General features: G+C 38.5%; 2 protein-coding genes across 2 annotated transcripts; one reads left to right on the top strand and one right to left on the bottom strand.

Annotated features, from left to right (window-relative positions):
- Positions 1–703: 703 nt before the first annotated feature.
- Positions 704–22,852, top strand: LOC142534959 (uncharacterized). Its single transcript, XM_075641601.1, is given in 28 exon segments — positions 704–883; positions 886–1,043; positions 1,045–1,113; positions 1,116–1,163; positions 1,165–1,197; positions 1,199–1,282; positions 1,285–1,341; positions 1,343–1,716; positions 2,612–3,086; positions 4,173–4,260; positions 4,417–4,598; positions 4,707–4,843; positions 7,522–7,588; positions 8,048–8,210; positions 8,286–8,433; positions 9,009–9,084; positions 9,181–9,363; positions 15,388–15,548; positions 16,974–17,079; positions 17,292–17,493; positions 17,580–17,866; positions 18,000–18,121; positions 19,553–19,697; positions 19,776–19,868; positions 20,628–20,701; positions 21,847–21,900; positions 21,982–22,281; positions 22,415–22,852. Coding segments are annotated over 27 exon segments (3,969 nt in total). The 5' UTR covers positions 704–795; the 3' UTR covers positions 22,277–22,281; positions 22,415–22,852.
- Positions 12,954–15,188, bottom strand: LOC142534958 (uncharacterized). Its single transcript, XM_075641600.1, has one exon. The coding sequence runs from the start codon at positions 14,633–14,635 to the stop codon at positions 13,379–13,381; it is 1,257 nt and encodes a 418-aa protein (XP_075497715.1). The 5' UTR covers positions 14,636–15,188; the 3' UTR covers positions 12,954–13,378.
- Positions 22,853–23,533: the final 681 nt, after the last annotated feature.

The following is a 23,533-nucleotide window of genomic DNA, read 5'->3' as shown; positions in this document are numbered from 1 at the left end:
CGATATTGATGATCCCGGACTCATACAGAGGCAATGTTGGTTTATAAACATTAAAATTGCCGCAATTACCATAACTGGGAAAGAACGGGTGAAGAACACGGTGATTATATATATATGTGAAGCAAACTTTTAAATGTGCAAAAAAAGTTGGATGAAAAGGCAGTGGTGGCTGTCGTGTTAGCGCTGGTCATGGCCTGCCTTTTTATATTGGTACAATTATAATGCTTACCTTTTAATAAGTAACTTAAAGGAGAGCTTCTTACTATGTATAAAATAAAACCAATGATTATTATTATATATATTATATATAATATATATAGATAGATAGATAGATAAGTTTTTTAAAAAAATTGTGAGATGCAAGTCAATTTTGTGAGACAATATCTTATTTGATCACTCATAAAAATTACTATTTTTTTATGTTAAATACATGACTTATTATTGTAAATATTATATAGTTGATCCGTGTCCCATGACACCTTACCACAAAAAACTTACCAATATAATTTCAATATATTATATACTTACTATATATTATATATATTTATGTGTTCTTAGTTGAGGTAATAGTTTTCCAATAATTAATATCATTAGTATGAACATTGGTAAGGTGGGCTGCCCCATATATTGCAACATTTAGGCGGAGGCCTATTATATATATAGAGACGATGATGATTCAGATCTCCCAAATTTGAGTGCACGACCAATAACAATGTCAATACCTCGGTCGCAGAGCGATCAACTCTTGTCCTCCTCCGCCTCCCCCGCCATCCCTCCTCCTCTTCAGGGGACTGCATGCTCCCCGGACCGCCGTCCAAGAACAACGGTGGATCAGCTGATCTATCTTCAGCTGGCCTACTCGCCTACGCCTCCGGCAGCTCCGTACCGTTCTCGACACCCATTCCATGCAGCTCGTCTCCACCATGCCCATGCCCACGCCCTCTCCCTCTGCTGTCTCCCCTTTCATAACTGCTGTCCGATGGTCTCCGCTCTCACTCCCTCATCTCCTCCTCGAGAACTCATCCCCTCACCTTCTTCTCGCCCGTGGGTGATCGCCATGGACGCATTTCGATCCTAGATTTCCGATCGAAATCACCGATACTGTCTTGGACAGCAATACTTCTAATTCGTCTAAATTGGGCATTCAGGATCTCTGTTGGGTTCCAGACCCGTTCCGACTCCTGGGGTCTCGCCGCCCATTTCCGGCCCTTCATTGCTCTCTCTTTACAATACCGCTACGGGGAGATGCTTCTTTAAGTATGACGCTTCACCAGAGTTACTTCTCCTGTCCTCCGCCGCGACCCCTTTGATTCACGTCATTTCTGTGTTCTGGGCCTCAAGGGGCTTCTTACTCTCGGTGAAATTGCTTGGTGACTCAGAGACCGACGTTGTGATGAAGGAGCTTCAGATTCGTACTGAGGCCTCGGAATTGCAGAGACTGGAGAGGGATTCTCCTAGCAATGGTGGAGCGCCAGCTTCGGCGGCTTTCCCAAATTATCTGGTGAAATTTGCGTTCTCGCCACACTGGAAGCATTGTGTATTAGTAGGCTTTCCTAGGGAGCTCGTGGTGTTTGACTTGCAGTATGAATCTGTTTTGTTTGCAACGGGCCTGCCAAGGGGATGCGGAAAGGTTTTAGATGTGTTGCCAGATGCGAGTATGGATATATTTTACTGTGTTCATATGGATGGGAAGCTCACTACTTGGCGATGCAAAGAGTGAGTACTCAGCACAATAGGTTGTTAAAAGTCACATGGCTATGGTGATGTTTAATTTGAATTATATATAGTGCTAAAAAAGGCACAATGACCGGCTCTTAATTTCCAATAAAGTTATTGTAAGGTCGAGTTAAATGCTGAATTTGTTTGTGTGACAATAATTGATTGAGCAAAGATGTCGGGACTCAATGCTTACTCTCCATCATTCTTATAGTTGCTATGTGACATGAGAATGAATTTGAGCTGAAAGGTCATCCCCACCTTCCTCCAGTATATCACTGACAGTCCTTCGTGAGTGCGGCACACACCTTTTTTCTTTCTTTTGGAGCTGTTTTGTCGTATTTTCAATCTTCGAATAATGGAGCTGAAGTTTAATGAGAGTTTCAAGGTTTATTCTGGTAGGATTGTGGAAAGAAACGGGTTCTAGAATTTGTGAAACAACGAAAGGAAATGATAATGGTTACTGCATCTAGTTATGAAGTAAAACCCCTTTCTGCATCTTTGCAGTTCCGGGTATTTCTAACTTTATGTTTCCGTGTACGCATTAATCCATAAGCATTGAGCCATAATATATGTTGACGATGTTCAAAGTTTTATGATTAAACAAATGTGATTTTTTCATTATTCTGATCTTATGAATGTTAGTAATGCAGTGATGCGTATGTATCTATTTGAAAGGATGAAAAACTTAATTTTAGGAGATTTAAGTTCTATTACTGGCTTGCTATTTCTGCTCTTGCTAATAGAGTTTTGTACAGCAGAATGCCATAAAGCAAAATAAATTGTCTGATTGATAATTCGTTTTCGTACGCCATCATCATGTGCATAATTAGAAAAATCTCTGTTATCTAGATTTGAAATGTAATTATGCATATTTATTTGTTTATTACCACAGAGGCGAGCAGGTGCACATTATGTGTTCAATGGACGAATTGATTCCCTTAATCGGTACATCTGTTCCTTCTCCATCACTTCTGGCTGTTACCATCTCCCAATTAGATTCAACACTCCAAGATATTGGCAAGCTTTGTTCGGATGCGACTTCACTTGATATAGATTTTGATAGTCCATTTGATTTTGTTGATGAATCTTCTATCATTTCTAAAACTCATTTAATATCAATTTCGGATGATGGGAAACTGTGGAAATGGTGCCTGACTGCTGAAGAATCCAGCGCTGTTCTGAAGGATATAGAGATTGTTAGTGAAATTGTAAAAGCCAGTAAAGTTCCAGTTCCAGAAATTGAATCCCAGTTAGCTTGTTCAGCTAATGAATATGCAATTAGCTCAGTTAACCAGCAAGATGATAAATATAGAAGAAAGAACTGCCAATCTAGACGTACCATTGCCGCAGATGAAGTTTTATATAAGGTAGGCTGTCTAGAGTATGTTAATGCGCGAAGCTAGTATTTTTTTTGTAGATTTTAAATCTCTTTCATGTCAAACTTTGCTGTGATAGATTTGATGGTATTTAAATATTTCATATTAATTTGAATATAATCTTTTGAAGATCCACTGGCAGCATGAGAAGAAACCAAGTGAAAGGATCAAAGGAATAAAAATTAAAAATCATCTTTTTATTTTCCAAATTTGCTAGTTGTCAGTAAATCAAGGTTATCTACCTGGCAATAACAAGAAGGCTTTAATTTCCACAATCAGATCATTTAGTGGATTCCGTACGAGTCACTGAACAAATTTCAGATATCTGAGGCATGGTAGCTTCTAGATGTTATGATTGGTGCATGGTTTCTACTGGTATGGTCAATTTGAAGAGTTTCCAGGCTTTCATCTCTGACTTTCTTGTTTACATGTAAAACATTTATCAAAGTTTTGCAAAATCTTGAAAGTAATTTCGAGATGATATTTCGTTTTTTTATTTTGTTTTTTGTTGTTGGTGATAGGTGGATGAAAATATATTTTGTTTGAGTTGACGATTGATGTGCGAATATAATCAATTATGTGGAAAAATGAAGGGATTTGGGTTTTGAAAATCTTTTTAATAAAAACCTTCGAAAGAGAGATGAAACCATTTGATTGTGAAGAGAAAACGAAGAAATGAGTTGAACCATCTTTTCAAAATAGAAGAAAAATTTCAATTTGAAAACAAAACAAATAAGGGCTTTGATTCTATCTCATGGTGTCACCCTCAATGTTCATAACTATTTACTTCATTAAGCTTTACGATGAACTGGGTCGAAAAAAATGCTCGAGGCATTGCTGGATAATATTGGGCTTAGCCCCTTGAAAATTTTACTATTTTGTAGGTACTTGATTCTGCTTTGCTGTTTTTTGTTGAGGTTTTCAAACTCAAATTCTTTTAGGTTTCCAGTGATTGCAGGAAACAATATTATATGTTTATTTTGGATTTGGGTGGGAACCGGTATGTAATATCCTGCAATTCACTAGAAACAACAAGCCCTTACCTTTGTCTTTGTGTTTGCTATAATATTAACGCAGATTAACCTAGTTGGGCAACTGCATCTTCTCTCGTCAACAGTGACTATGCTGGCTGTACCATCTCCTTCGCTTACAGCTACTTTGGCACGTGAGTTCTCTCATTCTTTTATGTGATCCTTATAATCCTTTCTTCACTTCGACCCTGGTGGAAAGTCTTCTGATCCTCAAAATATAGAGTGAGTTTATCAAGATATTGGCGAACTTTTTTTTTTGTGTCAACTAATCATCCATCCGATGCATGAAGGTGGGGGAAATTCTCCTGCTGTAGCTGTTCCGCTAGTTGCTTTAGGAACTCAAAGTGGCACAGTTGACGTGATTGATATCTCTGCAAATGCTGTTGCTGCAAGTTTTTCCATTCATAGTAATATGGTCAGGGGATTACGCTGGCTGGGAAATTCAAGATTGGTGTCATTCTCTTATTCACAGGTCGGAACTGCCCAAGTTATTTTATGGTTATATGCCTCAATCTTTGTCACGCATTCAGATATTATCATTATACTGCAGTTTTCACTCTAACACGGTTTGTGGAGTTAGGTAACCGAAAAAACAGGAGGTTATGTTAATAAGCTAGTTGTTACCTGCTTAAGAAGTGGCCTTAATCGAACATTTCGAACTATGCAAAAGCCAGAGAAAGCTCCAATTAGAGCATTGAGGGCTTCATCTTCTGGAAGGTTCGCTGATTTTTATAATGTACTTATTTGCTCTTTTTTTCACATTTCTACTTTAACTGATAAGTGCTCTGTCTTTTTGTCTCTTGCTGAACAAGCATGATAATCTATCTCTAGCCCTAAAAATCAATTCTTTGCATTTGTTGTAAAATTCGAAAAAGCAAGGGAGTTGAAGACCCATGTTTCATTTATGTGAATTTCAAAGTTTGATTTGTTTTTATGAACCCACAAAGATCTTATTGCCTGTCAAAATAAAACAACTTAAATAAACTTATACGAAGGCTTCCAGTTGATTACTTAGTCATGACTTTGCTACTTCACAATTTAAAAGAAGCTGTCAAAAACAGTATTTACACATGCTTGATTAGCTATTTAATTAGTAAAAACACGGATAGTTAGAACTGGAAAACATTGGTACAGTAAACCAATTTTTCTACTCATGTTGTGACCATCGGTTTCTGCTCTTTCTCCCTTTTCCCTTTCAATTTCTATTTTTATCCAGTCATTTTTTATCCATTTCTCTTTGGTGTTGGTGGTATTGGACATTGGTTGTGATTGGGTTGGGGAAGATGGAAAGCTTAGTCAGGAGGTTGGTTGATTCTTACTTGCTTTATTTGATCACATTGAGTTAGACGACTTACATTACTGGTAGTGGCCTCGCTAATTGCTACATTCGTGAAGTTCTGATCTGCAAAGATGGGCATTACAGATCTCCCATGAGCCTTTCTAGCCAAAGCATTTCACATATACCCTGTACAATAGCTTTAAATTCTGCTTCCACCATTCCCACATGACTAAATTCAACACGATTTTGTACGATACCTGGCAGTTTTTTAATTATCTTCAACTCCAAGGCCTATCAACAGTCTGCAAAGGTTTCAATATCGATACTTTATTTTTCTGAGCATCAACACTTTAGATCGAGTTTCTTTGAGATGTTAAAGAATTTTGTCAGATTGCTATAGATGTTGCTAAGTTCTAGAGTGCATGAACTAATTTATAATGATTAACCACAAGTGTATGTCAGGTCATTCAAGAAAGAGAGAATTTTCTAGCTAACACTTGTATTTTCATTTGTCAACTGGAGGATAATCTACTACCACCTTTCTTCAGTAGGGTCACAATCAGGTTTGCGCCTTAATTTCCCCTTTTCCTCGTGTAAATTGAGTATATATCTCCATTGAGAAATGAAAATTCGATCGCACATTTTTTAAATCTCTCTTCCAAAGTACCACTTACAATTCTCCAAAATTTATGCTTAGAATCCTGTCTCCAACTGCTATTTAAACTCTTGGATTTAACGTGTATCATCTTCAGTGATTAGACAATCCACATAAATTGTTAAGATGGATCACCTCTCATCCTCCTATGTTGATGAAAGTTGCATGATCTACATATCCTTGCTAGTATCCAAGGCTAGCAAGGGTGATATTACACTAGGTTTGTAAAGTTTGTTTGACTCGTGAGAACATAAGTTATACATCCGAAGGAATTAAGAGTTTTTGTGATTGGAAATCCATCAGTTAAACATTACAAGGGTCAGGAATTGAAGTTTTTGAGGAGGACGATTTAAGAGGGTGTGAAGCAATAAGATTGGGCCCTCACTCCTGTAAGATTTCTGGGATTGCGGTAGTTAGCGTAATAGTACCAGTGAATAATATGAGATGTTAATTTTTTGGTCTCAGTCACTCCATTTTCTCGCGTCTACAGACGCGAGGGATGTTATGGCATTGATAAAGGATCTATTTATAGGGTGATTGAGCGGTTGGTCATTTAGAAGGTTGATTTGTTGGTGGCTTTTTCTGCCTTTTCTACCTATTTTGGATGAAATAAGATTAGAGACTCATATTCTCAAGAGAACCTCCCGATCTTGTTGCTCAAGAATTTGGAATATTCACTCGGATATTTTATTCCACTCATTTCTCTCTTAAATACAAATAGGACACTATTTCAATCAGGAAACCATTGACTAATCATGCAAGAAAAATAAGAAAGCACAATAAATTAGGAAACTAGAATCCTATGGTTTTAGAGCTGGTTGAAATCTTTATTCCATGATTAAAGTTGGCTGATATCCTTAATTTTGGTCATCGTTATCCCTTGACTGAATCTGGTTGATATCCTCGTTGAGCTGGTTTGGATAGTTATGAGCCCTAGTTCAGGCTTTTGTGCCCGTTACAGATGTGACCTAAGATTTTATCATCAATAACATATTGAGTCAGTTGAAAAAGATATTTTTTAATTTTATATTAGGCAGAGTTGGATGAATGTTTTGAAATTTTCTTTCGATAAGTTTATGACATTGTTAGAATACTCCGCAAGCAAGACTTTTCTTTTCGATGAGAATGAAATATATTACTTCTCTAGCACAAGAAGACTATCTTTAGAAAAGGGACGTGATAATAACCAATATTTACATCACATATCAGTCATTAAATAGTTTCCCAACATTTTTATGCATACAAATTCCGAAAAACATGAGGTTTGCTGAATATTGTCCTTGGGATTTAAAGCCATAGCAGTACCCTCTTCTTCCAATACCAAACTCAACCCTAATGCTTATTTATCATTCAAAGTGTAAGTGATTTGCTTGCATGCATTTGTTTGACGCTTGCTTCCTTTCCTTGTCATGCTATCTTATGCAATTTGTTCTTCCATGGTATGGCTGCAATTTCTTTCAGATATCTTTTGATCTTGTTTCGAGATGCTCCTGTAGAGGTTTGGGCAATGACAAAGACTCCAATAATGGGAAGTTTTGCCAATTTTGGTTATTTTTCTGTCATTCTTGATTTTAGCAAGACATTGTTTCTTTTGCTTGACTAAGTGTGTCTGGATGTTTTGATAACCAATTCATTCTTCAACAGTTTAAGGTTCAGATGTTTTGTGGTAAATAATCAGACTGCTAATCAATTTTTCGCTGTGTCCATTTAAAGACTTTTCCTCCATATGTGGCTGTATGCAGTGGTTCTTAATGAGCCATGGAGCTTTTTTTATAGAATATTTGAGATAGCTCCATCTTTGAATTATATCCCTGATCTTCTGCACCATATGCAGCTGTTTTGAAAGTCCTTTGCTTCCACTTTTTAAATCAGAATTTTTTTTTTCTTTGACACAACGAATAAAAATTGTTATTGGTTGTGTAAACTATTGATTCTTTGACCTGAAAATCTGCGGTAAAAGTGAATTTTTTATTGTTTTATCATGCAGCTGCGGTCGTTAGCCCTGCCATTCACTGTTCTTGAATGGACACTTCCCACAGTTCCAAGGCCAACTCAAAGTACACCTTCAAGAACCTCGTCATTTTTATCCAGAGACCGTGTTGGGATGCCTCCATCTGGGACCTCTTCTCCTACTAAAGCCCCTTCATCAGGTTCTAGATATTGCTTTTTGCTGGAGAAGTTATATATATTGATCAGTCCTTGGCTCTGATCCTTCTTTGTTCTAGATTCCATCACAATTACATGCAATAGTTCATCTGTTGCAGAAGGAGCTGATGGATCGCAAGATGAATTTTCGGAAAGCTTTGCATTTGCTTTGGTCAATGGTGCACTTGGAGTTTTTGAGGTTCATGGACGAAGAATCAGAGATTTCAGGCATGCTTATTTTCTTCCTCAGTTTGTAATTGTTTAAAGATGTGATTTTTAGTAGACCAATTACATCATCTATGCACATTGGACTCAATTGGGTTTTAGTAAGAATCCGTTTGAAATCACAGGTATCACATTGGTGATTGATCTTATTCCTTGACAATTGGATAGTATGAGAGTTTTTATTTGAAATGGGATAGTTGTTTTGTTAATCACATTTATATAGATACATGCCAAAACCTAAAAAGAACATCTTGGCAAAATTTTGAGACCATTTAAAGTGGTTCTCTCCACTAAAAAAAATTTGATCTTATATAAGACTTTTATTGTTTGCTTAAGAAACTTTTTGTATAAAAATGCTTCGAGTATCCAAAAACTTTTTATGCAGTTTTCGACATTCTTATTAATATCATCCAGAAGTATCTCATATGCATTTTATTTCTCCTCTATGTTTACCAAGTAACCATATTGTATTGCGGATGTGTGGTATATCATGGATTTCTTTCTTTATATTACCATTTTCTCAACATCATGAATGCTCTCTGACTCCTGTTACCATTTTCAATTTTTCATCATGTCAGACCTAAATGGCCATCTTCATCTTTTGTTTCCTCGGATGGATTAATTACGGCAATGGCCTATCGCTTGCCTCATGTAGTATGTACCATTTCAGACTAATTAACCAATATTGAGTTTACATGTTTTTTACCTAATTGGAAATTTCATATTAGAAGCTTTGCATCCCCATCTCAGGTTATGGGGGACAGGTCAGGGAACATACGCTGGTGGGATGTGACTACTGGCCAATCATCCTCATTCAACACTCACAGGGATGGTATTAAGAGAATTAAGTTCTCACCGGTTGTTCCTGGAGACCGGAGCCGTGGGCGCATTGCTGTTCTATTCTATGACAACACATTTTCTGTGTTTGACCTTGTAAGTTTACAAGACACTAATTGATAATATTCACGCATGTTATGCTGTCTTCACACATATCTCTTTGGAAGTTATCTTGATGATAGCGTGTGGTAGACCGAGGCAACGATTTGTTTTTCTTTCATTGTTTGCCAAAAAATTATTTTCTTAAAATAATTGGACAAGAATGCTATTTACTTATGGTTTTATTTGAATGGGATATTTTTATAGTAGATGTCATACAATATTAGTTCGTGATATCATATTGTAGATATATTATATATCGAATTAAGAAATAAAATAAAGGTATAATATGTTAGCAACATCCGATTAGTAACCGAAAATGTATTATAATGTGAAATGGAAATAACAACTTCCTGTTACAATCACTCTCTCTCTCACACTAACAAATTGTTAGTGACTCATCACTCTATCTAACTGAATGCCCTCTAGCTTACCCCCCCTCTTCTTTTTATACATTCCTCCTACCCGCCTCTCTCCTTCCTTCTTCTAGAATATACATTTACAATCTTGGGCCTCTGTTTACTTGTCTCTTCATTCCCTGGGCTTGCTAACTCAGAAGTCTCTGGGCCCAATGAGTTTGGGTCCATAACATGCCCGGCCTCTTCAAGATTCGCCTTGTCCTCAAGGCGAAATTCTGGAAATTGTGCTGTGAAATCTTCTTTGTCTTCCCACGTTGCTTCTTCCCCTGTTCTTCCCTTCCACCGCACCAGTATCTGTTGGATCAAGTGCCCTCCTTTGCTTTTAGTTCTTTCAGCCACAACTTCCTCGGGTTCAAAAGTGAGGAACAAGTCAGTGTCCACCTCTCTTGGCAACTTAACTTCATTAGGGTCATGTCCCACTGCTTTTTTTAGACAAGATACATGAAATACTGGATGTATCTTGGACCCTTCCGGTAATTTCAAGCGATATGCCAGTGGTCCCACTTTCTTCAAAATTCTGTAAGGTCCGTAGTACCTTGCTGCCAGCTTCTGGAAGACCCTCGTACTAACTGAATTTTGGCGGTGTGGTCGCAACTTCAGGTACACCACATCACCTTCTTGGTATTGAACCTCTCGATGGTTTTTATTAGCATATTTGGTCATGCGTTGTTGAGCCCTTTCTAGATTGTATTTCAGCTGCCTTAATAACTCATCTCTGTCCTCTAATGCTTGGGCTACTGCTGGCACCTTAGTTTCCTCAGGAAGAAACTTAATGAGAGTTGGGGGTCTTCTTCCATACACTACTTCGAAAGGTGTCATCTCAGCTGACGTTTGAAAAGAGGTATTGTACCAATACTCCGCCCAGTGCACCCACTGCGACCAGCCCCTGGGCTACTCCGAGCAAAAACACCGGAGATAGGTTTCAACACATTTGTTCAATGCTTCACTTTGCCCATCCGTTTCTGGATGGTAAGCAGTGCTCATCTTGAGTTGAGTCCCTTGTAGTTTGAATAATTCGGACCAAAATAGGCTCATGAACACTGCGTCTCTATCACTGACAATGGTTTTTGGGACCCCATGCAACTTGATCACATTACGTGCAAAGATTTCGGCCACTGAGCAAGACGTGTAAGGATGTTTAAGGAGTAGAAAGTGCCCATACTTAGACAGTCTGTCAATTACCACTAGAATTACTTCGAACCCCTTTGACTTCGGTAGTCCTGTAATAAAATCCATGGCCAAATCCTCCCAAATTGCTTCTGGAATAGGCAAAGGTTGTAATAAGCCGGCCGGGGTAGCAGCCTCATACTTTTGTTTTTGGCATACTTCACATTCGGACACAAACTTGTACACATTCTTCTTCATTCCAGGCCAAAAGAAGTTGCTTGCTATTCTTTTATACATTCTCAAGGCTCCCGAATGGCCCCCTACCGGAGTAACGTGGAATTCTCTCAATAATGTGTAGACCCACTGCGAGGTTCGTGGAATAACTATCCTCCCTTTAAAGAGTCAACAACCATTAACCACTGAGTAGTGTTTGCCACTGCCTTGGGCCGTGCTCATCCCCTCCATTATCTTTTTACATGCTGGGTCATTTTCCACGGCCCGTCTGATGTCTCGTATTCCCACCCATTCTGCCCTGATGATAGCAGCCAAAAGTCCAATGTCCTCTCTTCGTGATAAAGAGTCTGCTGCTCCGTTCTCATTTCCCGCTCTATGCTTTATTTCAAACTCATACCCCAGTAGCTTTGCCAACCAATATTGCTGGTCTGGCGTGGTTATACGTTGCTGCAGCAGGTTCCTCAATGGTTTATGGTCCGTCACCACTAGAAACTTCCGTCCCAACAGATAGTGACGCCAGTGTTGAACTGCCAAGACCAATGCCATCAACTCTCTTTCATAGGTTGACTTGGTTAATGCTCGGTCCGCCAAAGCCTTGCTATAAAAAGCAACAGGCCTGCCCTCCTGGTTTAGCACTGCCCCCACTCCAGTCCCTGATGCGTCACATTCTATTATGAATTCTTTCGAAAAATCTGGCATCTTTAATACCGGAGTGGTCACGACTGCTTGCTTCAGCAACTCGAAGGCTTCTTGAGCTTTTTCATTCCACCCGAAATTGTTCTTCTTTAGTTGCTCAGTGAGTGGCCTTGCAATCTTCCCGTAATCTTTAATGAATTTCCGATAATATCCGGTTAGTCCCAAGAATCCCCTTAGTCCTTTTGTGTTCTGTGGTTGGGGCCACTGTACCACACTTTCAACCTTAGTGGGATCCACTTTCACTCCCTGGCCCGTGATGATATGCCCCAAGTATTCAACTTGTCTCAACCCAAATTGGCATTTCTTTTTGTTTAAAACCAACTGGTGTTGTTGTAATAATGCCAATACTACTTTGACGTGTTGCATATGACCTTCCCAATCCTTACTGTAAATCAAAACATCGTCAAAGAAAACTAACACGAATTTTCGCAAGTAAGGGCGAAATACCTCGTTCATGGTTGCGTGGAATGTGGCCGGAGCGTTTTTTAGTCCAAAAGGACATGACTAAAAACTCGTAGTGGCCCTCATGTGTCCTGAACGCTGTTTTGTGCACGTCCGTGGCTCGGACTCGAATCTGGTGGTATCCAGATTTAAGGTCCAGCTTTGAGAAGAACATTGCTCCATGTAATTCATCAAATAGTTCCTCCACCACCGGAATTGGATACTTGTCAGCGACAGTGATATCATTCAATGCCCGATAGTCTATGCAAAATCGCCAACTTCCGTCTTTTTTTTTTACTAGTATTACCGGGCTCGAGTAGGGGCTGTTACCGATCTGTATCACCCCTGATGTAAGCATCTCCTTCACCATTCGCTCGATTTCATCCTTCTGATGATGGGCATATCGATAAGGTCTGACGGATACTGGTCCACATCCCTCCTTAATACATATGGCATGATCCTGTTGCCTACAAGGGGGTAATCCACTGGTTTCTCGGAATACCACCTCATACTTGGCAAGGATTTCACTTATGGCCTCCTCCCTTCCTGTCTGCCCCTCCCTTCTTTTCTTCACTCCATTTGACCAATATTGCTCCGCAAAACTCTACCTCACTCACTTTGGAGATCCCTTTTAATGAGATTAATGATGATCTTCTGAGGGATGGATCCCCCTTTAAGACTATTGTTTGATCATTGCAGCTGAACCGCATCTCCATCTTGCCCCAATTTAGCAGGACATCACCTAATGTGCGAAGCCAATCAACCCCCAAAATAAGATCAACTCCTCCTAAGTCAAACAAATACCCTTCAATTTGAATTCGACATTGTCCCATATCCACCTCTAATCCCCTGCACACCCCTTGGCAAGACACTCGACAGCCATCCCCCAGACATACTCCAAAAAAAACGCTCCTGTCCCATTCAAGCCCCAACTCCGTGATTAATTTTCTTGAGATGAAGTTGTGGCTTGCTCCACTGTCCACCATTGCTATCACTTCTCGCTCTGCCACCTTCGCCTTCATTTTCAATGTTTGTGGATGGTTGATGCCATTTACAGAATACAAGGGTAGCTCCAGAGTATTGTATTCAACGTCGGGCTCCCCTCCTTCCCCCGTTTATCGTATCACCTCATCCTTATGCCCCACTGACTCCGCCTGTTCCCACTCGCCTTCGTCTCCTTCTTCCTCCGCTAAAATCGTCACCCTCAAGCTTTTGTTGGTACATCTGTGCATTGGGTGGTAAGGTTCCCCACACTTAAAGCACAGTCCCTTCTCTCGTCGATGTAAGAATTCTTGGTGAGATACCACCCTACCATCTCGATTTTTTTGGTATGGTGGTATCCTCGCTGCCACCCCACCGCGATCTCCCCCGCTACTTCCTCCTGATATGCCCCGAGGCCCACTGCCGTAGGATTGCTGCGAAATTGGGTTTCTCATTCGTTGCTCCCCTAGACCAGCAGTCCCCATGTTAACATTGGGCCCTGAAAGATTTTTGTTACGGTCCCTATCATGTACTGGGTATGGATTGGCCCAACCCATGTTAGTTACCGATTTTTGTGTATACCCCAGGCCCGATCCAACTTTATTTCTTCCCCTGTCTACCGCCGTCCCATATAACTCCTTCTCCAACCCCCTGGCGAACATCATCGCCCGATCTACCGTTCGAGGATCGTGAACGATCATCCTCCGTCGTATCTCCTCCCTCAATCCACTCAGGAAGTAGCCCAAGCATTGGTCCTCCTGGACGTCTCCCAATTGTGCGACCAACATCTCAAAACGCTCGATGTAAGCGTCTATTGACTGTTGGCCTTGGCTTAATGACGCCATGAGTTCGAAAGGGTTGGCGTCATATCCACTATAACGTTTGATCAGCTCCTCCGCAAACCTATTCCACCCCATGTTCGGAATTCTCACCTTCATCCATCGAAACCAATGTACCGTGGTCCCCTGCATACAGATGTAAGCCAATTTGAGCTTACACTCCACTGGTGTTTCGTGGACCTCGAAGTACTGCTCCATCCTCCCCAACCATCCCAACGGGTCCTCTCCTTCAAACCCCGGTAACTCAATTTTTTTCAGTGCCAACTTCACTTCTTCTACACCCTCCTTTCGTCTCCCTTCCTGGCGCACACTCTCATCCTTCCCTAACATATCACTCCCAATCCCATGTTGCTCGCCACCTTCATTGCTTGCATCTGCTGCTCCCCCTTGTGCCTTAATAATTTGTTCCATCATCTCCCTCAGCCCCAGTAATCCTTCCACCGCCCTGTCGATTTTGTCCAATCGACCCTGCACTTGCATCATGTTGTCTTGCATCCCCATCAGCGTTTTTTCCATGCTATCCATCTTCGCTTCTGATCGTGTGCTGGCCATGTTTTCTTCAGCTCGAGCGGATCCGGCAGGTCGGACCAAATTGTTAGCAACCTCCGATTAGTAACCGAAAATGTATTATAATGTGAAATGGAAATAACAACTTCCTGTTACAATCACTCTCTCTCTCACACTAACAAATTGTTAGTGACTCATCACTCTATCTAACTGAATGCCCTCTAGCTTACCCTCCCTCTTCTTTTTATACTTTCCTCCTACCCGCCTCTCTCCTTCCTTCTTCTAGAATATACATTTACAATCTTGGGCCTCTGTTTATTTGTCTCTTCATTCCGTGGGCTTGCTAACTCAGAAGTCTCTGGGCCCAATGAGTTTGGGTCCATAACATAATACTTTAGAAGGTTTGTGTAAAATTAAAGTAAAAATATGATTAAATTCTGAGTCCTGAGATGGATGGAGGAAGTAAATATACTATGGAGGTAGAATATTAAAATGAAACTGTAAAATTTGGTTTCATTTTTTGGGCGTGGAGGGGTAGAAAATGGATGCAAGACATGGCATAAATGATTTTATGGTATTGTCAGCAAAATCACCCATACACTTGTAAATAATTTCCACTTTCCCGAATCACCTGTTTTAAATTTTTGAGTTAGGAAGCCATTTCTTCCCTGGTTCTATCAATTAAAGTACTTTAAAAGGCCATGCAAATGTCAAGCTTCGATTCACTTTTTCTCATGTGGATCTTGAATAACTCTCTCTTTGATTTTGATATTTTTAATTTTGTTGGTGATTTATAGGACTCACCTGATCCAATGGCTAATTCTCTTTTGCAACCCCAATTTCCTGGAACACTTGTACTTGAACTTGATTGGATGCCATTGCGAACAAATAAGAATGATCCGTTGGTGCTGTGCATTGCTGGAGCTGATAGTAGTTTCCGTCTTGTTGAAGTTACTGTGTATGTTCCTTCAAGTTTGGCACAAGTTTTGATGTTTTATATTTTGAACAACTAAAATGCTCATTTTTATGCTCATAAAATGAATGTTAAGCTGCCAGAAAAACACAATAACTTCTTCCCCTGACAGTAATTTTAATTTTGCAATCGGCCAAATTTTGTATGTCTGAATGTTTTTTTTTTTTGATAGGAAACGATTAATTATTAATAATAATAAAGTAAAAGGAGTACATCAGTGGACTAGTAGTCCACTGTCATAATGTCGCGCAATCCAATAAAAATAAAAATTAAATAATCTAGCAATACACATATTCCCAATGTCTCATCAAATCAAAAAAGGAGACATTAGTGAAGGCTTTGTGGTTTCCAATCCACATTGCCATGTTGATCTTGATTTTTTTCCCCGCAATCCTCTGAATTTGCCTCAATATATTCAAAAATTCTTCGGTTTCTTTCTAACCAAACCGTCCAACAAATGCAGTGAACCACAGTTTGCCAAAAAATTCTTCCTCTATTACCATTTGGCTGTCCCAAATCCATATTGAATAGCTCTTTTGTTGACTTTGGTGTGACCCAAACCAATCGCAGCTCTTGCAACGCTTTAGCCCACAGAGATACGGAAAATGGACAATGAATGAGCAAATGATCTTGAGTCTCTGTTTCATTTCTGCATAAAACACACCAGTTGGGACTCAAAGTAATACCAGGACATCTTTGTTGAATCATCTCCGAGGTCGGTAGCTTACCCAGAGTGGCTGTCCATGAGAAAATCTGGATCTTATTTGGGATTGTATGTCTGAATGTTAAGCTGCCAGAACAACACAATAACTTCTTCCCCTGACAGTAATTTTAATTTTGCAATCGGCCAAATTTTGTATATCTGCTTATCAACTTGTCATAAGACATAAATATTGTTTGGTCCTATTTCATCAGAACTGTTGTGATCTTTGTAAGAATACTAGTGCACAGTCGGTTTAGATGATTACAAACTGTAAAATAGAAATATGAAAAAAGTGAACCAAGAATGGAAAAAGCACGTCAAAAGTGAAGATCGTGGGTCACAGAAATTAAGAATCACCGTTATAGATTTCCACATTGCCATCGTTTAGTTTAAATCTTCCCCTGTATTTTTTTCCTGGATCAAGCCATCCATGATATCATCAGAGCAGTCTTTATGAGAAAATGGGTCAAACATGGACATGTAACTGTGGTCACTAGTAAATAAAATCAGTTCCTTCTTAATGGGGGTTCAGTTTTATCCTATACTTGGATAATTGATGGCTATTGAAAGCGAACTGTTTATGTGTCATATCTACTGTATGTTTGGGCATAACCCCGTTTCATTTTTAAATTGTGATTATAAATTTATGTACATTTTACTTGGCTTTGGTATTAATATGTGATGGCAAATACCTTCACATGCAGAAGTGACGTGAAACTTGGGGGTATTGGCGCTCAATCCCGGTCCATGAAGGAAAGATTTCGGCCCGTACCTTTACTTTCTCCTGTATTGCTCCCCACACCACATGCCCTGGTATCTTCCGATTCTTGACCTGGTAGTTCAATAGAGAGAGATTGTAATCCTATGCAGTTTGATGGATTGCATTTTGTTCTTTTGTCACTGAGCATTGATTCATGATAATATATACTAGTATAATTCAATAGTCTGATGACTTGGAGGTTTCATGTTGGTGGTAATGTCCTCTAGGTTCTATATTGCTGATTTTAGATATTTCTTCATTAAAGGCGTTGCGGATGATCATACAGTTGGGTGTAAAGCCTGCATGGTTTGATGCCTTTAATACAGCAATGACTATCGTAGATTCACATACTCCAAGAACCCCATCTGATGGAGATTTTCGTGGTTATATGATGGATTCACCGCGTGTTGGTGACACGGTAGTTCCAGAGATGCTTCTCAAAGTATTAGAGCCTTACCGTAAAGAAGGTCTGTTTCTTTCTTGTTTACCAACATGTAGAGTTCTTGGATCTTAAGCATTTAATAACATTTATCTCTCTTTGTTTTCTATTAAGGCTGCCTGCTTGATGACGATAAAGTTAGACTATACTCTAAAGTTGTTCAAAAAGACTCGTCGTTGAGGTTGGCATTTGCTGCTGCTGTCTTTGGTGACTCCATGGAATCACTATTTTGGCTACAACTGCCTCATGCTCTCAACCACTTGATGTTTAAAATGGCCAATAAGTCTCCACAAAAAGTCCCAACATCAGCTCAAACTCCTGAGATAGATGAGGCATCAATGTTGAGTAGGATATCGTCTAAAGGGAAATCAGGGCCTGGATCGGGGAAAAAGAATTTGTTGGTTAGTTTTCATCGTTGTTGATATCAACTTAGCTATGATGCCTTTTTGTTTGTATGATAAGAGTCATGCTGTGGCAATGCATATATCATATGCTATACTTGAGAATTTTCTTAGGTACTTTTCTCATGACCAGATTAATGGCCAACTTAGACTTATGGCTTTTCAACCAGAAGAACTGTGCGAGCGTGCAACCGAACGGATTACTTGGCATGAGAAATTAGAAGATGAAGAGGCAATTCAAAACCGTGTACATGAGTGAGTTATTCCTCTAAAATTATCCTTCAGTTACGAGACAATTGAAACTGTCAATGGGCTGTTTGCATTGTCGCCATATCACATGCTTTTTTTTATAAAAAAAATTAGCCATGGCCTCTATGAACTGTATTTAAGAATTCTATTACCAACTTTGGAGGTTTACAATCGTTTCCTATAAAAAAACTTTGGAGGTTTACAGTTCTTCAATTACATTTATTTTTTAATCCAGATAGCAATTGCCTTTTTGATAGTTAACAGTTAAACCATAGTCATGTTCGTGTTGTGCATTATTCTATTTGATATATTCAGCTATATTTAAGATTTAGTGCTTTTTGGTTAAGTGGCTATGGGCTAATTGGATTTGGCACATTTGTTCATCACTGTGAAGCTAAAATATTCGTAAATAATCTGATAGTTTCATTTTTTGTTCATAAATAGAATGTGACGTATTAAATTCAATTTGCTTTTAGTCAGAAAGTACTGAACATGATATGTGAATTTGATTGGGGTAATTAGAAAATAACCTTGGTCAAACTTTTTTTAAAAACAATGACTCTCTCGTGTGTATTTGAAAACATCCAAATTTGAAAACACTCAAATATACTTGGAGAGAGTATTTTTTAAAAATGAAGTTCGCTTATTCCGCCAAATATCCCAATTTGATTTGGACCCTTTATTTTGATCTAAGCATAATAGGATGGAAGGTCACTGAGATTAGGCATCTTCCTTTTATCATTATGTTTAATAGTTCTATTCTTCCTGCATAGTTAAGTTGAATTTGTTACTTCACTTGCTTTATGATACATGAAATATTCCTTGAACTCCCTGGAGTGATGGTGCTAATAGATATGTTTGTCAGTTTAATCAAGTTTAGACAGTGATTTGTGATTAGTTCTGGACAGATTTATAAACATGCTCGTATCTATCTGCAATAGATGTTATTGCATGACAGAAGCCAGGTTTAGATGCCTTAGAATCACAAAATGGTAGTCGAATTTCCAGGTTGGTAGTTACAAGAGGAACATGATTTGTATACCTAATACTTTTAGATTTTGGATCTGGAGAAATGTAATTTAATACCCAATGTTCTTTACAGTTGCAGAGCTTAAAGATGATTGTGATAAGTGTGTGGAGGAAGAGTCATTTTGAACTTTTCATTTAATTCAAATTTAAAAAGACATCAAATTTATATTTCTTTTTAATTTATATATATATCTATATATATATATATATATATATAAAGTATTGAATGAAAACCTTTGAAGCTCGGAGGCACTCCATGTGTCTAGTGTTGACTGCTCCTTCTTTAAGTGCAATGTGTGCTCATGGTTTTGCACTCAAGTTAATGGACATTCTTAATGAATTATACAGAACCTCAATGTATGTTACACATCATTGGATCCAAGTAAATTTTATTTTCTTGATGGTCAGACTTGTTTCAGTTGGTAACTTGGAAGCTGCTGTTAGTTTATTGCTCTCAACTCCTCCAGAGAGCTCTTACTTCTATGCAAATGCTTTACGAGCTGTTGCTCTTTCTTCTGCTGTGTCCAGTTCTCTGCTTGAACTGGCTGTGAAGGTATGTACTTGTTTCTTCTGAACTACTTTGTTGACGCCCATAATATTTATTGATTTGATATTTGTGAATTGTGATTAGGTAGTTGCAGCCAACATGGTCAGGTCTGATAGATCATTATCTGGCACACATCTGCTTTGTGCTGTAGGGAGATACCAGGAAGCTTGCTCTCAGGTAGCATTTTATCTGTGTGATATGTGCACTCACACACACACACACACACACACACACACACACACACACACATTAAAGACGAGCTTTTTACCCGGCTATGATTTTGATTTTATTATGCATAATTCCAATGTACACCATGACACGCACAGTACGTGTTATGACTCTTTTCAAATGCAAGTTGTGCCTTGGGGATCCAGTTCAACCACTGTTCTCCCTTAAGCTTCTATAGGCTTAAAATTGATTGAACAACCACTTTTTAGAACACAATATTTCATTTTTTGGAATGAAATGTTTTTTTTACGCTTGCGTGAAAAAGCTTGAAACTCGACCTTGAAAAGCTTGAAACTCGACCTTCACGCTTCGGCGCACTTTGCGCTTTTAGAACCTTGGTTACACCCAGTAAGGCGGCATGTTCAATACTTATGAAATACATTTTATCATTGCTTCCAGTTGTTCTCTCAAGGTGCATTTCAAAATGTGATTGTTAAAGCTTACTAAGATCTAACTCAGGGCTATTTATGTTGGCTTGTTTATTCTTCTTGTCCTCTCTTGTTGGGCCTCTTGCTATGGATTATGCCCAGCTCTCTTGCCTCTCTCTCTCCGTGACCCCTTTTAATTACACGATGAGCTCACCCAGCTGCACCAGAATAAACCTTTGTAACTGATATCAAAAATTTCGGAAAAAACTAGTCAAAGAGATCAAGAAAGAAAGGGATGCTATTCTTATGTTTGCTTATATGTAGTTCCATCTCTTCTCAGTTGCAGGATGCTGGACGATGGACTGATGCTGCGACACTAGCTGCTACACATTTAAAAGGATCTGATTATGCAAGGTGTGTTCCATCTTAAGTTCAGAATCAAGTTTATCTTCCAACTTTATTAGAACTGTACACGAATACCATTTTGTTCATTTAATGTTGCAAGCTTATTTACACAGATGGCTTTCTATTTTTAGTAGGAACACAGTAGAATTTAAAAAGAAAATTCGTTTAAACCTCGGTTCTGCTCTCTAGGTTTTTTTAGGGATAACTCCAATTTTGTTTTCTCAAAAAGCCCCAGTTTCACTCTCTAGTACCAAGCCCTATGATGGTTTAAAGCCACTGAAAAACATAACAAAATGCATTTATTGTTGTAACTGACATTGCTCAACAACCCACGATGTAAACCAAACCAGGTTTTTCCCATTTGATCCCAGTTTTCTACTAATTACTGCACTCCTCGGCATCTCTACTGGATCACCAAGCTACCGCCACCAAACTGTCCATATCGTTTTCTTGGCTCTTGCTCAACAATATATGATTAATTACCCTTTTTATACTTCATGTGCGTCAACTCCTTGTTCAGAGTGCCACAATGTTATGTGATATCCTGTCAAACTAGAAGGCATTGTTATTGCATCCTGGCCCAAATTTGCCATATTATTTTTCTCTTCTTTATTTTGTGTTGGACTCTCACGATTTCTGCCCCTCCGGTTATGTAATTTCACGTATCTATTTTAATGTTGTGGAGAGTGTCATAAAATTTTAAGATATTATTGGAAGAGAAGATAATATAAATCTAATCTAATATATATAACAGTAGACTATTTTTGGTGAGTGATGTAATGCTATATTCAATATAATGATTCTGTTGTTACGTCTGAAAATGGGTGAAATGAATTTTGAGAAGAAATGTAAGCAAAACTGTTACACTTGGTTTTACAATTGAAATGGGGCTTGGAAATGAATGCAAATACACATTGCCCACAATTTTCCACTGTATTCTTAACAATATATGTTCATGCTTTGTTGATTTGTTTGGACCTTATATTTGATCTACCAAAACAAAACTTATGATAGCATTAAAAAAGCGGAAGAATAAGTAAGAAATAGCTGGTCAAAGGGAAAGAATCCTTGTATAATGCTTGTAAAATCTTTCAAGAGTTGATTCTTCAAGGGTTAAATGACTGTAGCTTGTATGTATGTGAAACAATCCACAGGGTATTGCATAGATGGGCCGAACAAGTTCTGTACGCTGAACATAACCTTTGGAGGTATCATTCTTAAAAAATCGGTCGTTCTAGAACGATGTCACTATTTCATTTTAATGCAACCGCAACCATGTTTCAATGTAGGGCTTTGATCTTGTATGTTGCAGCTGGTGCCTTGCCAGAGGCACTGGCTGCACTTCGGGAAGCGCAGCTGCCTGACACAGCAGCAATGTTCATACTTGTTTGCCGTGAAATCCATGCCAAATTTCTCTCTAACTTGGATTCTGAGGAAGAGGCGTCTTCAATTAAAGATAAGCTGTCAAACTTACCTGGGCTGAACCCCCTAAACGATGATGTCATTGCAGTTGGTGAATATTATGGACAGTACCAAAGGAAACTAGTACATTTGTGCATGGACTCTCAGCCTTATACTGACTAAACAGCGTTAGTAGCTCTAATTTCTCAGCATGGACTCTCAGCCTAACACTGTTCTACCAAGTATTTTTAATAGCATATGCTTACATGAAGGTGTGTGGTTCCTCGTTGCTTTTCATTATTTCTCTCATAATCTTTGCAGATCCCGACCCTCCTCGGCGGCAACCTCCCATGCGTTGATATTTTTCGAACTTAGCATAGTTCCAACAAATGCGTGCAGGATTTTCCAATGTTCAGATTGCAACGAATTGATGGATGTATTTCATTATAGTCGGCTGGCCAAAGATCTGAAAATTTTCCGGGGTGTAGGCAACGTAACACTGAAGAAGAATCACTGAATCACCGCCTGAAAAGTGATATGCATGCATTACCAAAGCGTTGTTTGTGGTGTAATTGTCCATTGTTATACATGCAAATTTATTTTTCCACATAATTTTCGAATCCAAGTAGTTGTAATATGTATTTTTTTCACAATATTACAAAAATTCAGTGTACTTATAGCACCGTCAAGGTTCAGTTATTCAAACGTGGGAATTAACGAAAATAATTGTTTATTATAATTTCTGTTCGTTTAAATGTATTTATTTATTCCATTATATAATGTTGGCTTCATCAGACTTCATTTGGATTTTTTAATATAACAAATCGGTGTTAATAACGATTCCATGTGATATGTTGCCATAGATATGTTGTGTAATGATGAAGAAAATGACCTGTAATGCGGTAGATGAAACAACGATTCACAATTTAATAACTTAATAAAAATCGAAAAAATGCCCTTTACAATATAAATTATTAACTTATTGATTAAGATATTTCTATAAATTAATAATATTTTAAGATTCAAATATTATTAATATAAAAAATTTATCGATGGGAATAAAAAGAAATAAAATCAAAATTTATTTCTGATATTTCCTTTGGGGCTTGACCTATAAATACAGAGATATATATCCTATCCTCCCTCGTTTTTTTTTTACGATCAAAATCTTGTAATTTATTGAAAAGTTAAGATGTCTTTCGTTACAAGATGAATTAACCAAAAAAGAAAATCTTCAGTCTCACACACGAAGTGAGACGAGGATGAAATAATAAAAACAGCAATCGAATGGACAACTGCATTTGCTGATCGCCTAATATGACTAAGAGTAATGTTACGTCCAATAAAATTTTGATATATGTAACTATGAACCTGACAAAACTGAGATTCTCTTATGGCCTTGTGACTGTTTGCACTATTAAAAAAAAGTCTGATATAACT

Source organism: Primulina tabacum, unplaced genomic scaffold (genome assembly GCF_025594145.1).
Source record: "Primulina tabacum isolate GXHZ01 unplaced genomic scaffold, ASM2559414v2 Contig754, whole genome shotgun sequence".
NCBI lineage: Eukaryota > Viridiplantae > Streptophyta > Magnoliopsida > Lamiales > Gesneriaceae > Primulina > Primulina tabacum.
Note: the sequence above shows the minus strand (reverse complement) of the source record. Positions and strands in the feature narration are given on the sequence as shown.

Bases quoted from the DNA above. Each gene is read 5' to 3' on its own strand.
- LOC142534958 (XM_075641600.1), bottom strand. From the start codon at position 14,635: ATGGCCAGCACACGATCAGAAGCGAAGATGGATAGCATGGAAAAAACG.